This window comes from Amborella trichopoda, chromosome 10, assembly GCF_054954075.1.
Source record: "Amborella trichopoda isolate Santa Cruz 75 chromosome 10, AtrichopodaSantaCruz75HAP2 v2.0, whole genome shotgun sequence".
Lineage (NCBI taxonomy): Eukaryota > Viridiplantae > Streptophyta > Magnoliopsida > Amborellales > Amborellaceae > Amborella > Amborella trichopoda.
The window spans coordinates 44,798,394-44,815,025 of record NC_142345.1 but is presented as its reverse complement, the minus strand read 5'-3'; the positions used below and the strand labels follow the sequence as shown (position 1 = coordinate 44,815,025).

Below are 16,632 nucleotides of genomic sequence, written 5' to 3'. Positions count from 1 at the left end.
TAAGATTTGAACATGTAAAATGGAAAATTAGGATTTCCAAAACCACATCCTTCCAAATGATGTGTTTGTAGATCTATTTTGTGTAAATATGCACAATGAATAGGGCTGCGATACTCAGACCCGAAAACAAACCACTTGTGGCCTGGCCCCAGCCAAACCATATCATCGAAGCCTGAGCCCAACCCAGCCCTGCCTAAGAACTGAACTGAGCCTGGTCAGGCTTGGGCCTGTTCTTGGAGAGAGAGACACACACACCTTGGTTTTAAAAATGGCTGATCTAGAACAGGATCAAGTGTCATGGCTGATTCTCGTCTTTTCTCAATAACCAACATTTAAACCTGGACTCAAAATAGTGTACAACACAACAGAAACTGGAATTGACACAAGGGAAATATCACAGTTCAATGTGATATGCACTGAACAAATCCAATGGGGGTGTTCACTGTTGTTCCTGATGATGGACAGTTGAATCTAACCCATGATAGGTCTGCTACAGTTAATATCTACCATCCATCATTGAAAACGGAAGGTGGATGCCACTTGGAAGTACCGTATACCATACCCACTGATTATGGTATACTTTCACTTTCCAAATAGGAATTCATAAAGAGTGGCTTCCCAGCAGAAAAAAAATGATGCTGCTCTAACTGAAGGAGGAGACGAATTGGTTTCCTCCAAGCTACAGGGAAAGTAGAAATGTGGTCCTATTGCAATGCACTCCTCTTCCAAAAATCTGTCTCAGAGATGGATTTTGGATCTTATATTTCAAAGGTCAATAATCTCAAACCATGATCTTGAATCTGAGAAAAAAAAATGAAATTTAAGCCTTAAAAAAATATTTCTGCTACGGGAAAAGTGTGGTCGTATTGAAACATATTCCCCTTCCGAAAATCTGTCTCAGAGATGAATTTTGGATCTTATATTTCAAGGTCAATGATCTCAAACCACGATCATGAATCTGAAAAAAAAAAAAAAAAAATTTAAACCTTAAAGAAAGATTGCCTAATTAAAACAAACGGTCGAAAAGCAAATTTCGAATAATCTATTTTTAACCCCTTGTTTTTTCAGATTCATGATTGTAGAGACTATCAAACTGTAAATTCTGGATCCCAGATCCACCTCTAAGATTTTTGCGAGACCGCACTTGATAGGTGCATCAGCTGACACACCAAAACCCCATCCATAACCAAAAGTGGGATTTATATTGAAAATGCCAAATCCACCATGTCAAAAAAACAGTCATTGCTGCTGCAATGGCAGACTACATTGTGCATATTTCCTCAATAGAAAGAAACAAAGATCTCTCAGCGCCACCGTGGTTTATTCCCCAAAAGGTACACCGAATCAGGCACTGCAGATCAATTCAATAAAAGGAAAAAGAAAATGTCTCAGTAGGAATCTCAGAAATTCATCACAGTAAACAGAAAATAAACACTCAAGTTTCAGTCCGTAATAAGAAAATGTATCAAAAGTATCACCTAGTCCAATCAATTGGGAAAATGTGTCACATGTAAGGCACTTTTTCACAGTTGAAATTGGGTTCTGTTTACAACTGAAACATGGGTTCCTTATACAACTCAAATATGGGTTTCTTTTACAGAACAATAACAGAGTTCTTTTTAAAATTCAAACTGAGTTCTTTCTATAACTAAAAACATGGGTACTTTTTATAACTCAAATTGGGAGATACTATGTCAAGTACCATATGGCAACACTAAATGACCACTAAATGTCAGCTCTACACAAATAATGACTGGTCTAAGGTTAAGGTTTTCGCTCAGGTACTAGAATACAGCATAACTAATGAGAAAGGGGCACATCAAGAAATATATTAGTGGCTTAGCGGCCAGATACATGTAGAAGATAGAGAAAAGGAAAAAGAAACCATTGAATTATTTTGCATAATCAAAGGGCAGATGGGAATACAATGTCCATACCTTCTAACAAAGATACGCTCTTCAAAAGAACTAGATCTGATCAAGCTCCCTTTGCTTGTTGCTGTATCTGCTGAAGAAGAGCAGCAGCAAGCTGCAACGTAGCCTGAAGGCGCTTCTGTGGATCTCCATCCATATCTTCTTTATCTGTGCTCTGAGACTGAGGATCTGAGCTCTGATTTTGAGTCTCTGTATTCGACAATAAGGGTGCCTTTGGTGCCTGTTGCTTCAAATTCCCAAACTGCGAATCCAAAGACTGAGAAGATGCATAACCGTAAGTTTGGAGACCACTAGGCTTCTTTTCCTCAGAGAGCTTAAATGAATCTTTGGGGCTTCTATTATCTTGTGTTGAGATATTTGGTAAGTGCCCAGATGGGTTTTGTTGAGCAAGGAGTGAGGCTAGTTGAGCTATCTGCCCAGGCTGCAACGGCAATGTGGAAGTTGACGAGGGTTGTGGAAGCTTCATTTCTTGTTGAGACATTGCATTGCTGCCAGCTAAAGATGTGGAAGGAGTTGCAGGTATGTAATGGCTTGAGCTTGTATTTCCATCGACCACTGCTGGTTGTCGAAGATGTTCCTCATTAACTGAAAAAAGCATACTCGTAATTTTTATATTTTTTTCTTGAGAAGTTAGTTTTAGCATATTATCATTCCATTTTTATCTTTTTTTCTTGAGAAGTTAGTTTCAGCATTATCATTCTCTTTTTTTTTAATCATAAATTATCTTAAGGCTAATCAGAATTTTGAATTAGAAATGCAGCAAAATTGGATGAATTTTTCTCAAGATTCCCTTTTGAACAAGCAAGGCATTTTCTGGGGACTCAATGAGGAAAGTAACTTTTTATTTTCTTTTTTGGGATTTTTAAGATAACTTTGGTCCAGAGTCATTTCAAGCTTGGGGAATATGGGAGAAAACACACCAAAATTCAAAAGGTTTTGGAACCTTGGGTCAGAATACTGAAAAAAAAAAGAAAAAAGAAAAAGGAAAACAAAAAAACAAACAAAAAACATTTGAATTGCAATATAAGGTTATTGTTTATGGCAACAAAAAAAAACAAAACAAAAAAGGCTTACTGTTTCTAGGGCTTGAGTTTTGCATTTGGCGTGAAGACCAACTAGATAACTGTGTATGGCTCTGGTGTGGAAGTGGATCATATCTATCTTCACTGAAATTTTCAAATGTCCTTTTGGTACTAAGTGAGAAGGACCCAGGTGCATGCCCTGGATTATACGAACCACTTAGTCCCTCTGGCATGTGCAACGAGGGAAAAGAACTTGAAGAATGCTGAGGCTCTGTATATAAATTGCTTTTATTTCGACCCATATAAGATGCAAGTGCTTCAGGGGAACGAGGCCTGTGATAAGATGTATCCTCCCCTATTGCTAGTCCATCTCCATGCACAAAAGGAAGTAACTTTGAGTTCATGGCTTCCAAGGCATCCTGAGGACCAAAATTGGAAGAGGTGTGGTCGAATTTTAATATTACTCCTGAAATGCTCATTTTTCCTGGTACCTTCAAGACTTTTTCAGAGAAATCTGATGGTGGAACAAGAAATAAAGTGGTTTTCTCTCCCAGTTTAGCAACTGCTGCTCTCTCTCTCTCCCCAAGATAATGCATGAACTCATTATAGAGCATGATATCCCCATCGCTTTCTGGCACAAAGAAGACCACTCCAACACTAGCAGCCTGATAGAAGTGTTTCGCAAGCATATCAAGGCCTGTTCTTGCCGTGCAATTCAAATACTCAGGCCTGCAGTAGTTCAATTACAAGCTGATTAAAATTTCCAAATGCAGAAATTTATTGATGTTTGTATTCAATAAATGCAAGACTAAACCAATTTCGGACTATGAGTCTGTACCCAAGATATAAAAAAATAGAACTTAGGTCTAATAAGAACTTGTATGAGTGTTTACTACTTCGAAAGAATGGAATTTTTATTCACATTGTTATGTCTATTGAAATAATATGGGGTCCTTTAGCTATATTTCTAAACTAAAAGAGAGTCTTGTCATTTGTATCCTGAAAGGAAACTATGGGAAGAAATATACATCAAATAAAATCCTAATATCACTGGAAAAAAGATAAGTTAAAAAGAGTGTCAAATAGAAGCATTTAAGTTCCTGATGGAAAACAATCACTGAAGTAGAAGAAAATTATAATGTGTGTGTGAGTGTGTATACGCACTTTATCTACTCAGCTTTTCGAATTTCAATAGTTCAGTATATCTCTGAGCAAGAGAGAGTGGGAGATACGCATATTGAGAAATGAATGAATGACAGAGAGAGGAACATACAGCATCACATCAAGGGCTCTTCCAACTGGGAAGCAACGAGCTCGACAAACAGGAGTCCCTCCCTTTGCAATTGTACCATTCCACTTCCACGCCTCGTCCAAAGGGGATTGGTGTGCATCAGGAGTGAGTTGGTCATGCTGAGCAGGTTTCAAAGTCATAGGACTAGATCGTGCTTCAAAATTATCATGATTACGCCAATGTTCGTCTCTCTCCAAAGATGGCCGGTTCATATTCTCTGAATGCCCCTCACCATGTTTAGTTCCAAAATAACCCAATTCCAACTTCTTGTCAAAGCCTTCATGCCCAGACAAAGCAGGAAAGTACTGTCGAGGACCAAATTGCATCTTCTTTGGGCCTATATCAGTAAAAGGATATTCTGGAAGTTCTTTTTCATGCAGCAAGGAACCAGCCCTTGGCTTCTTTGTTTCTCGTAAAAGAACATCGACATCAGGCAAGTCCCAGGAGTCCTCAAAACGTGAATTGCTTTGGGGTCTTCTATCAGGAGGTTCATATGCATCTTCTGCCTTTCCTTTATCAGATTCAAACCTTCGCAGCCTGTTCTGTTCAAAGGCAAAACCAGCACTGGATGCTGAACCAACAGGCCTAATCTTCTCAAAACTAGAAACTCGAGGACTTGGTGTACGAAAATCCCCATTTGAAGAAGGCCAAAAATTTCTATCATGGTGGGGGTTTTCGATGAGCCTTCCACTAGGTCCAGAATTGCCATAAGATTTGTTTGCTGGTGGCAAAGGAGCACTGGTTGACTTTTTTGCATGTTCAATTGGCCCAATTTCACTCTTCGCGAAACAGATATGCACACGTGGGTCGTTAAACAATTTACCATGGAGATCTTCCTTGGCTCTACATGCTGCTGCAATGCTTCGATACTGCACAAAAGCATAACTGCGACCAGGAAAAGTTGTGACCTTCTCAATCTCACCATAAGGTGAAAATGCACGTCTTAATATCATTTCATCAATGTTAAAATGGGATGGAAAACCGATCCAAAGAACTTCACTGGGATCTTCACTTTTATCACCTCGATACTTGTCAGAAGGAGGCCCAGAACGGTTTCCAAGCATTGATGGATTTCTTAAACTTAAGTCCCTCATTTCTGAAGAGTGGTGTTCCATTCTATTTGGAAGATATTCATCACCCCTTGAAAACGAAGATAACGATCTTTCCTGCAATAGAAACTCATTATGATCTTATGAAGCCAGTAGTACCCACTTGCATTCAACATGATTCAGATTAGGGAAATTTAACTATGATCCAGAGGACCATGCTATCCCCATGATCCATTGAGGTCATCACTGTCCAACAAAATGATGGATCATGATGGGCAGGGGCACCCATCAGATCAGGATATGAACCCAATGGTTGGATCCACTCTATCATTGTCCATTTCATTTGATAGCTGTGACCTCCATGGCCCATGATTTCCATAGACCATTGGATGATAGTATGCCTTCCCTTCAGTGCCATACATAATGTAGGACCACAGGAAATTGGAAAAAATGGTGGGTGGTTACAAGTTGTCCCTAAGCAGCTTCAATGTGTCAAATAGAGCAACAACAGAGTCAGTGTGCCGTAAGCCATGACAAAGGGTTAAAATCTGATTTTGGGCAACTCAGTTTAAGCCTTGAATAATAAGCACCAGAACTAAAAGAGGACCTTCGGGATAACCTAAGTGGTAAGATTGAGCTACGATTTAGCAGCTGAAGACTTTGAAGGCAGCTGGTTCTTGAGATACAAACTACTACCACTGATTTACAAATAGCTTATTCCACAATTACTTTATGTGGCATTATTACTTTATCTAATTATTGGGCCAGCATAAACCAAGAAAATCTATTCATCTTCTAAATAGATAGTACACTGGCTCACTGGGAATAACTTTCTGAATCTTACATTGTTCTTGCAATTACCTGCTTTTCTGATTGAGGCTTGACAAAATCAATTCTAAGTTCCTGTCTTCCTATCCTCCTCCTATTTAAACTTGCGATTGCAGCAACGGCCGCATCGGTCCTTTCAAAATCCACAAAAGCCATGCCTCGTTCCTGATCAAGCTTGAAAGCTTCAAGGTTTCCAAATCTACAAAATTTTGCCTCCAATTCTTCAGCAGACACAGACGGACAGATACCAGTGACATATAAGCACCGACTGGGTTTGGCCTATCCAAGCAACAAAAGTAGCATGAAGCTTTTTTTAAAAAAAATTTTTGGGTAAATCAGGAGGGATAATGAAGAGTAAAAGTAACATTAAGTTTAGTTGTGGTATATGCAAAGGACAACACAATCTAACCAGTTAGCAGCAAGAAATTATTCATAAACCATAACAAATAAATAGATTGGAGAAGTTCTTAGCAACCATGACCCAAAGTAACTAACTTACTACAGACAAACCCCATCGCGAGGAACTCAATATATCCTCAAACAATGCCTACATGGTATTCATATCTAGAGCCAAGCTTTAGCCCTCACTCAACAAAAAGCTTCAAAGCAAACACCGGAAAGAAAATTCTAGAAAACTCAGAAAGAGCGGACAAATATGACAAAACAGTTACTTAAGAACGAAGTTTGTTAGGCATTGCCTACCCATTTTAATCCTAAATCAAGCAGAAATAGACAAAACTTGGCAAGTGGCTTGAATCCCACAATCATTTATAATTTGATCTAGTTCCAATCCAAATAGAAGAAATAGGTCAAACCTCCTTGATTTGACAAAAACATCCAAGCAAATGTCCAATAAGCTGCACAGGAACCTCAAAGTAAATAGGGTGATGTAGCCATTTGAAATCAGCATCAAGTGCCTTAACCAGAAGCAAGCACTCAACCCTGTGGTTCCCAGTTCTATAAGGACTTGTTATTGTAAACCAACATCCCAAACTCATATTTTCCTTAGATGCTTCATGTAACGGTAACCCATGGTTAGTTAAGTCAAAAATTAAACTTTGGGGTTACATATGAATCAATGATGAACAAATTGAGTCCGACATGATCCCAAAATACACCAAATAAATGAAGGACCTATGCTACAGCTTTTATAGAATGGATTGCTTCATGATTGTCAGAGAGCAGAATGAGAACACAGTTTGGCAATTCCCATTCCATATATCATCGCTGACGTTTAAATGTGATGGATCAGCTATCCCAGATCAATAATTAATTCAATTACATAATCAGTACCATGTATGACCTGATCACATGACTAACAGTTCAGGGCATAATCAACCAATCTCCAGACTGTTATTTTTCAATTAGCAGTGCTTCCTGGATTCGCTCCCATTCAAGAGGTTAAATGATTCGTTCACCTATTCATAAGGCTATATGGAGTCTTTTGAGATATTAATGATCTCCTGTCAAACACTTTGTATTTTGCAAATGAATCACAATCCCAAGGAGGCAAAATGGTGGTTGAAATGTCAGCAAATATGGATGTCACCAAGAATACCGTGGGTTATAGGATTTGATGCCACAGAAGGTGCTGATCTTATCGTTTCTATTCTCTTGCTTATTATATATAGTCAAGCATTATCACTTCATATAAAAATGAAAATTTCTTAAATACCTTGCAAATAGCCCACGGCAAGGGGTATTCATAATTTCCTGCTACCTTAACACAATTGGTCTGAAATAATTAAGATTTTTCCATAGAATTCATATAAGCCAATATAAATCTGATGCTGGCAGTTGTCTACTTGCCTATTGCGAATGCAATTTTACAGGCAGTATGGTTGAAGACTAGAGAACCCAGAAAAACATTCCCAAGTCCCAAGCTGTTAAATGATAGTAATTGTAAGTCCGTATTTTTATTTCTCAGGTTAAATATAACCCATTCCAAACAACTGATGTCACAATACTCCAATCTAGCCCTCATATTACCAAACCTTCAAAAATTGAACATCCAAATCGGTTTCACTGTATTTACTCAATTTTGCAGGTTAGTAATGAAGAGCACTTCATTGACATGCACATACCTTTTTTAAAATTGAAGGAAATGAAATTTGTGTTAGCAAACACATAATGGTACCAACTGTTTTAATGGAGCTGCTATATACATCAATCTTGTCTTTCCACAAAGCAAGCATTCAAGGTGAACCTGCAGAAAATGCTTCAACAAATATCCTAATTAAGGAGAAAAAAAGGAAAAGAAACAAGAAAAAGTATCACTGCCTGTTGCCAATCATCATCTTGGTTTTGATGTTGAATAATGATAAAGAATATGCTTAGTTCAAGTCTAAGAATAATTCACGCACAAAGCATTATAGAAAAGAAAAGACTTTAGTTTAATGCTTCAATGCTTGATGATGTTGTTTTCTTACAAAGAATTTAATTCATGAAATGAAATAGATGTTGGTGATGTTATCTTTTTGCAACCAATAGGTCTTCAAAGCTTCTAATGATGGAGCTTTATTTATAATTTTAAACCCCATCAAACCCCATTTGCAAAGGCAACTCCATAATAATGTCACTGATATGGTGGATAGTTCAGCTAATACTCATGTTTGTTAATCCAATTAAGAGGTAGGTAATTCAATACATGAATTTTAATCCCATCACCAGATATTTATACTTGCTTTTCTAACTATACTGTCACTTCTCAAAAGAAGAAATAAGACACAGAACAAGGGCTTCTGACTGGGTTCAGCATCAAGCATGCAAAGTGCCCTTGTTTTTTGCACTAGAAAGACCAGAATGTGCAGAATTGCATATATCTTTCAATCTTCAGTATTTGTAGACATTCAATACTTGAGATCGTAGACCCAAAAAGCTAGCTGCTGAACCTGGCACCATGCCATTTCACACAAGGAAAGATACCAAGTCAAAGGTTCTTGGATTCTCACAAGCCAGTTGATCTATCCATGAACTGATTCAAGTAGCTGGTGAGCCTTTCAACATTTTTCATCCTATTTCAAAGTTATTTAAAGCATATTTAGTAATTCCAAAGCTCAAACATCTGTAGTTCTTCCATTATGTATCCTTAATAATAACCTTTTTCTATATGTAAATTAAGAAAGGTCTGTCTCCACTGTAATAATGGCCAGAAAATTCAGCCTTTTATTGCAATGCCATTTAAAAATTCCATGTATTAATATCTTATCGTAGAGCTTATTGTGCATACATTCCTCCCTATGATACAGGTTAACATGCAACAATGGGAACTGGGTTCCCACCATCCAAATTGACTGCATTTAGGCCCAGTTCCCAGGCAGACTGATTGACCCAGACCAGTGTTGTTAAATTGCTCATAGGCCCCTATAGTGGTGCAGGAGCAATCCTTCACAGGGGAATGCTATGAAATAACCAGGATAGGTGTATGTAGAGATTCCTGGGAGTTTGAAGTATCTCTCTCTTTTTTCTTTTTTTCTTTTTTTCTTTTTTTTTTTCTCTTTTTAATTGCTCAGCAGTTTAGAGTATCTCTCTCACCTGGTTAATCTACCTGTACATATGTCTCCATTTGTCTGCATCCAAGGCAAGTTTGATGTATAGCATTTACAAGTAAATGTTTTATAACCTATCCAATATCAATGTGTATGTATCGTGAAACATGTGTGCTACAATCCATATACCACTAGATATGTTGGTTAGCTCTGAGAAAAAAATGGGACTGCAATACCTTGAAAATTTGGTATTCCATGCTGCTTCTTTCTAATCTAATATGCTCATTAAAGCTAAGAACACTTTCTATGGAAAATGCTAAAGGTTATTTCCTTTTAATCTATGCGGTGAAAATTCAGATCCATAGTTATTTATGTTGAGTTCTAAGTTAACCGAGAAAAAAAATCGGAGGCAGTGGTGCTGATGCATTAGACAAGATTTATAATCTTTCTTGGAACACATAGAATATAGCTAATTTATTAATCCTGTAAATGTCAAAACTATACAAAGACATAAATCAGCTCAGAAAACATCACGTTTAAAGCTTTAGAGAAAGCATCATTCCAAATCCCCCCCGTCTCCCCCAAAAAAAAAAACAAATTTCATAAAAGAATATAAGTACTTGAAATTTATTAGTATATTCACAAAACCATCAAGACAGGGACATAATATTTAGGTTCCCAAAAAATACGTGCATGCAGCATGCAATTACATGCCAATATACACATGCAAAATGCAATGGAAGACATTTCCACAAACTAAGTTGCAGACCATGTCCTTGTATTTAGAGTCTCCCCCAATCCTCTTGAGACCATGATTCTTTTGCTTGCATCATCACCGCAGGGCTTGATATAGCCAATTGCCCAAGGGCTCCAAATCTCCAGGATTACGAATGAACCCAAAAGACCAATCAAGAACAATCTTCCGTTTTTTAGCCTACCAATAAACAAAAACGTACTGGTCATTCGATTGTCTTCCCCTCTTGGTCAATTTCACAGAAGAGTATTAATTCTTTTAAATGCCATTAAGTTATTTCCCTTCAAAATTTCCACAATTGAAAGGTAATAAACTCCATGCATCTCCCTTGCTTTCATCTCCACGCAACTCAATCCTTCAGAGAGGGAACTCCTACCCAATGCCCTTTTTCTCCAGTCTATGGACTCTAAAGAGGCACCAACCATCCTCCCAAACTCTTCTAGAAAGCACAATGCAACAATTCACTTATTGTGTCATTTTCTGCCCCAACGCAAAGACTCAAACATTAAATCCAAAGTATGCCTTCTAGTATAAATTGTATTAATTTTACCTCAAATGACCAGGGGAATCCAACAGTGCCATTACAAGATCCCATAAAGAGAGCTGATGCTACAGAAACACCATAAAGATAATCTAACCATAAACACTTAAAAATTAATTAGTGCTCAAAGAGAAAGAAAACCATTTTTTTCCCATTACAAATGCAACATGTTACTAGATCCCATACAGGAAGTTGATAGGACCACCATGCTCAAACATTATTTGAATGGACCATAGTCACTTAAAATTAAGTTATTTGTTGGAGAAAACAATAACCATTTTTATAGCGTAGAAGGTTCTCACATACCAAAGACCTGCTTAGTCAGATATAAATGCAAAACAAGGCCATAGGAGTCAACAGGCTGAACTCCTTCATGTGGTAAAACATTCGACGATTGAATAATAACAGCAAATCATCTGCATCACATAAGGCTCATCATTGTTGGATTCCAGTTAACACATCAACTTTGCTTTAGACAACTGTATTCTAAAATGATAGTTGAACAAAGCACACCATCAGATACTCTCCTCTAGACAACAACCATGGATTCCGTATCATCAAATGTCATGGCTTTTCTCTTCAAAGTAATTAATCCAAAAGGCTGGGGGGGGGATTGGTAATTTATTGAAGAGGCAAAACGAAATATGTTGTTGGATTATTCAGTCCCGATAGACTTCTGTAATACTTCCTTGGTGGAGGCAAGAGCTTCACTTCGGGTCTAAGGTTATGCCCATAAGAAATGAGACCCAAATTATAGTTGATAGTAACAGCCTCAATGTTACCGAGTGGTCTAGCATTCTCCCGAGAGTCTCGCTATGATATTCAGCGAGAGGTTGTGGATACCACCCTTTTCCCAATCCTTTCCTTTCATTATACTTTGAGGGAAGCAAATGTAGAGACTGGTGCCTTCATCAATCAAAGTGTATCATGTGAGAAATTGTTGATTTCCATTGTTCTTTCATTAAAAAACCACTGTTAGGATAGTTGGTTATAGAGGCCACTTGAATCACTGAGAATCCATCTAGAGTTGTCTTCTTGTTCATGTACTTATTTTCATTTATTTTAATAGTAATTTTACCATCAGTAATTTATTTCTAAAAGTTAATGACATAAGCACTTGGACATCGGAGTGCACAGCAGCAGCACATGATGGATAAGGACCAACGCCTATATGCCAAAGCAAGGAAGTGTGTTATGAATCCAATCAAAATGAGCTTTAATCCTGTTGAAAAAAAAAACTTCTGCAGATCGTGTGGAGCCCTACTGAAAAAAATGAGCTTTAAGCCCAGCTGAAATTACATAAACTAACTCCATGTCTGTGAATTGTATTTGAGGCGAACTGAAAGAACATGTCAACATATCCAATAATGTAAGATGAGGTTCTTAAGACCATGTAACAAGTTACTGTGATCATTATGTGATGAACCCACCAGCTGATTATTAATAGACAAGTAGATCCACATAAGAACATCTTTCTGGAATGGGAACAATCTAATCGTCGTGACCCCATTAGAAGGTCATTATGAGAATGGAGAAGCATAAGCATTAAAAAGATGAGCTTTAATTTAATGGCACATTTCTTTTTTAATATGCAGGATTTGAATAGCGTATCTGATGATTCCACTGTGATCATAACCTGGGAATATAAGCATGGTTTGTAATATGGAGAGGTGTGGGATCATTAGCCACTCTTAAAGGTGACATATAATGTTTCGCTAAATGCAGTGACTTGTAAGAAAGTAAGACCACTTCATGCCATCTGATGCATGATGTTAATGACATTTGATACATAGTTACACGTTGTTGAGAAAATAGTGAACTATAATCTGCAATGTAATCCGCCCACGTTGTCCAATGAAACCACATAAAATGTTTCTATACACCCACACCATATCAAGTCAGAAGTGATTGGATTCTTCCATACTTGTTTTATAAGTGCTTGTGTCCATGTTGCAAATATAACTCTCTGAAATAACATGTTTACCCAATCATTATAATAAGTTTAACCATTCCATTGCATGAGGGGAGGTCCAATCCATGTTGCTGGTGCTATAGTAAAATACAGTAATAAATCCTTCATGTGTCAAAGAAAATGCAAGATCTTCATTTCGTACTCAACCCATTTTCTGGGAAATATATGCCCCATTTTTCTGCAATCTGTATGCAATCTATAGAAAGTAAATTTCCTTTTTAACCAAATTCATTAAGTATGAAGCAGTCATCAAAAGTCTTGGTGCAGTACAAATGCTTGTGGCGTGCTCATGCCACTAATGTTCTTTATCCTCAAGCTTTTGCCAGATTTTCTTGTGCTCATCACACAAATAAGCTTAACACTCCAGAAAGTTTAAAACTCTAAAGCTTTTCTCATGCATTAACCTCGGATAGATTGTTACATTGGTGAAACATGACATTTTGGATAGGAGCATTGTCATGTTAGTCGGCTAAAAATTTAATCTAAATAATAAGAAACAAAGTGAACAAATATGTAACATCAGTGTGCACTATTGCTCAGATTCTATTGAATTTAAATTTGTTAACAGTTAAAATTGGAATCTGGGCACACTTCATTGTGTTTGATTGACATTCATCTTTGATACCACATGCTAGGGATAGTTAGTTCGCACTTAGCATCAAAACTTATACAAGACATGTTATGTTGTTTGAACTAGTAACTTCAAAAGAGATTAATCCATGAAACCGCAGAAGACATTATTGAAAATGACCAAGCCAGTAACCCACCATGAATGTTATGCTGTCATCTGCAATTACTGTGAAAATCTGTTATGGTTGCTGAGTAAATTTCAGTTCTAATTCATGCATTACATCATTCCTTTATGTTTCAAAATCTCATCAGATTGTCCTTTACATCTACGAGTTGCTCAGTATGCATTCCGATGTGTTATTAATACACTAAATTAAAGATGAAATGCGAGTTGCGTCTTTGAATGTGCTATCCAGGCAAAAAAGGTTGGATCATGAATAAAGCAGGAACCAACAAATAAGCTAAAGCAAAGAAGCCTAAGGAACAACCGTACAAGTGATGTAAGATAGCCATACATCAAAACAAGGACAAACATATCAAAACTAACCCCCTTTGCGAATTCTATTTTCATTGCCAAGTTGCCAATGAGAAACCCCTGAAGGCCTCTTAAGGCAAGTGCCGCATCTTCTTCTCTCCTGAAGTTAACAAAAGCATAGTTGCGTTCGGGGTACATAGCAATACTCTCCAACTCGCCAAACCGAGAAAATTGTTCCGCTAAAGCATTCTCGGTCACATGGCGAGATATGTTCCCAACCCAAAGATGCCGAGACGTTCCTGTATCATTTAGACCACCTCTTGTGCCTGAACCAAAACTTTCCCGCTCTTCAAACCTTGGTGTATACTCACTCTGTGAACGATCCCTTCCGCCACGTGCACTCTAGAAAAACAAAAATATCATCAAAATTCAAAAACAGGAAAAATAAAATTTGTCACTTGCAATTCAAAATTTCAAACCAAAATGTGAAAAAAACAACCTGATCATTTCAGAAGTAAATTATACAAGTAATCCATATTGATTACTGAATAATTGACAGAAATCCATACCTAATTTTAAACCAAGTATAAACCACTCAATGACATAACAATTATATAATTCTCAAATTTATTTACTAGTAAAAAAGTTAGAGAAAGAATCATTGCTTATTCAAGAATGAACAAAACAAATCAAGTAAAAAACTGTTGGCAAGCATAACACATCAATAAATAATAGCCATTACAAATTTTATTATCAAATGGAACCAGATCTAAAAGAGATGAAGTTCAGGAACAACAACTAAGAAAGGGATAATAGATGTGTGAGAGTGTAAATATTATAGAACTTGCAAATTATAAAGTGAAACCTGTGAATTGGATCTTAGAATTAACTACCAAAAGAGAAAAATTAGTTCTTATATGCATACATACGTGGATATATACATACATACATGCACAGTCATATACATACATACATATAAAAGGAGAAAAATCAGGTCTTACATACATGCATATATATATATATATATATATATATATATATATATATATATATATATATGTATGTGTGTGTGTACATATGTATAGGGAAAATAAAAAGAAGCATGAATTTTAAATTTCTCCCGTTCTTATTTTTCCCTCCAAATATCCCAAAATCTCTCTCTCTCTCTCTCTCTCTCTCTCTCTCTCTCTCTCTCTCTCTCTCTCTCTCTCTCTCTCTCATCATCATCATCATCATCATCATCCATATAATCTCTTTACTTAAAAAATATCATTGATTTGTGACCCAAATGTAATGATAAAGTTCCCATAAAAGTTCACATCAATCTCTCGTTAAAAATCTCTCTTATGTTTTATCCCAATCCTGCTTTACAAAAAAAAAATATTGTCAAAAAAAAAAAGCGTGTAAAAAGAATACTCAATGAACAATTTACAAAGGGATTTTATATGCAAATTGTTCTCACCTAAAATAGGAATCTTCTAAGAGAATTCAGCTTCTGAAAAAAACAAAACTAAATAAAACTCCGAAAAGATAAAAAATTAGACATCTAGGAAAATAAATGCAATGATTTAAAATGAAATAAATAATAAATAAATTTTCAGTTAATTTAAATATTCTAAAAGCTTTTTTTCATCTAATCACCTGGAAAGCATCTGTAATGCACGTGCTCTTAGCTAGTATTTGCAATGTGAGACCATTTTTTTGCAGTTCTGAACCTTGATTTTGCTTCTCTTCAATGGAAATACAGTGCATCAAAGAAACCAAAAATCAATGAAAGGGACAATTCTTTTTCTGTTGCTTTTTACAGATAGCCAACTAAGTTACAGTAGACCAAAAAAATTCCACAACCCATTAATAAAAGAAACTCAGCGCCACTTTAATGAAGTAACCACCTGCTTATGCACAGAGCACATAAAAAACCCAATTTTGTTGATCCGATTATGTAAGAGCAGAACCCTCGAGAATCAAGGAAAGGGAATTAACCGAAAACAAAGCATTATTGATCAAGAAAACCCTAGATTAACAAGAAAAGAAACTAATGGAAACTACTGCATTAATCAATGGATGAAAAAAAAAAAAAAAAGAGGAGGCTTACCAGTCTTTCTGAGTGATGCCTAGGAGGGCCAAACATGGCCGAATTTAGGGTGGAGAACGACAGATTGTCAATAACTCCCTTCAGTATTTTAGGGCAAAGGCACCAACTGGTTTCGAACAGTGTCTCTCTCCTCTCTCTCTCTCTATAATCTTCAACAAGGCACACGCGGTTTCTCCCTCTCTCTCTATCTATCGATCGATCAATTCTCGATCGCATTGCCTCATTAGTGAATCTCTTATCGAGATACTGAATTATGAGTTTTGAAAAAATAAGGGGAAATAAGTTTGTGAGCCCTCTGGCCCACGGGACGGCACAAGCAACGTGGTTCATATGTGGCACGAGGTAAGTTAAACAATACACGGTTAAAATTAGGAGGTCGATTTGTATAGAGCCGAGGCTGGTGTGTAAATTTGATAGCTTGGATGTGTTACAAAATTCAAAAAAATTTTGTTTGAAATTTGAGTTTGGTCAATAGAATAATTGCATCCATCCAATTTTATATCCAATGGTCAATATTTATGTAACCACCTTGTATTAAAGGTAAATCCTCACATTTTATGTTATTTTTTTAAAAAATTACTGTCTTAAAATTCTATTTGTAAAATATTTTTAT

The 16,632-nt window shown here is 36.6% G+C and overlaps 1 protein-coding gene across 2 annotated transcripts; it reads right to left on the bottom strand.

The window, feature by feature from the left end:
* Positions 1 to 1,183: 1,183 nt before the first annotated feature.
* On the bottom strand, positions 1,184 to 16,194 carry LOC18447446 (RNA recognition motif (RRM)-containing protein). 2 transcript variants are annotated; one of them, XM_088849296.1, is made up of 8 exons: positions 16,020 to 16,194; positions 15,566 to 15,654; positions 13,997 to 14,326; positions 6,158 to 6,403; positions 4,230 to 5,413; positions 3,009 to 3,685; positions 1,938 to 2,519; positions 1,184 to 1,351 (listed from the first exon to the last, which is right to left on the bottom strand). In XM_088849296.1, exons 3-7 carry the CDS (start codon positions 14,120 to 14,122, stop codon positions 1,978 to 1,980), a joined length of 2,775 nt encoding a protein of 924 aa, XP_088705422.1. In that variant the 5' UTR covers positions 14,123 to 14,326; positions 15,566 to 15,654; positions 16,020 to 16,194; the 3' UTR covers positions 1,184 to 1,351; positions 1,938 to 1,977. The 2 variants fall into 2 exon arrangements, with proteins under 2 accessions (XP_088705422.1, XP_006857605.4); XM_006857543.4 differs by lacking the exon at positions 15,566 to 15,654.
* Positions 16,195 to 16,632: the final 438 nt, after the last annotated feature.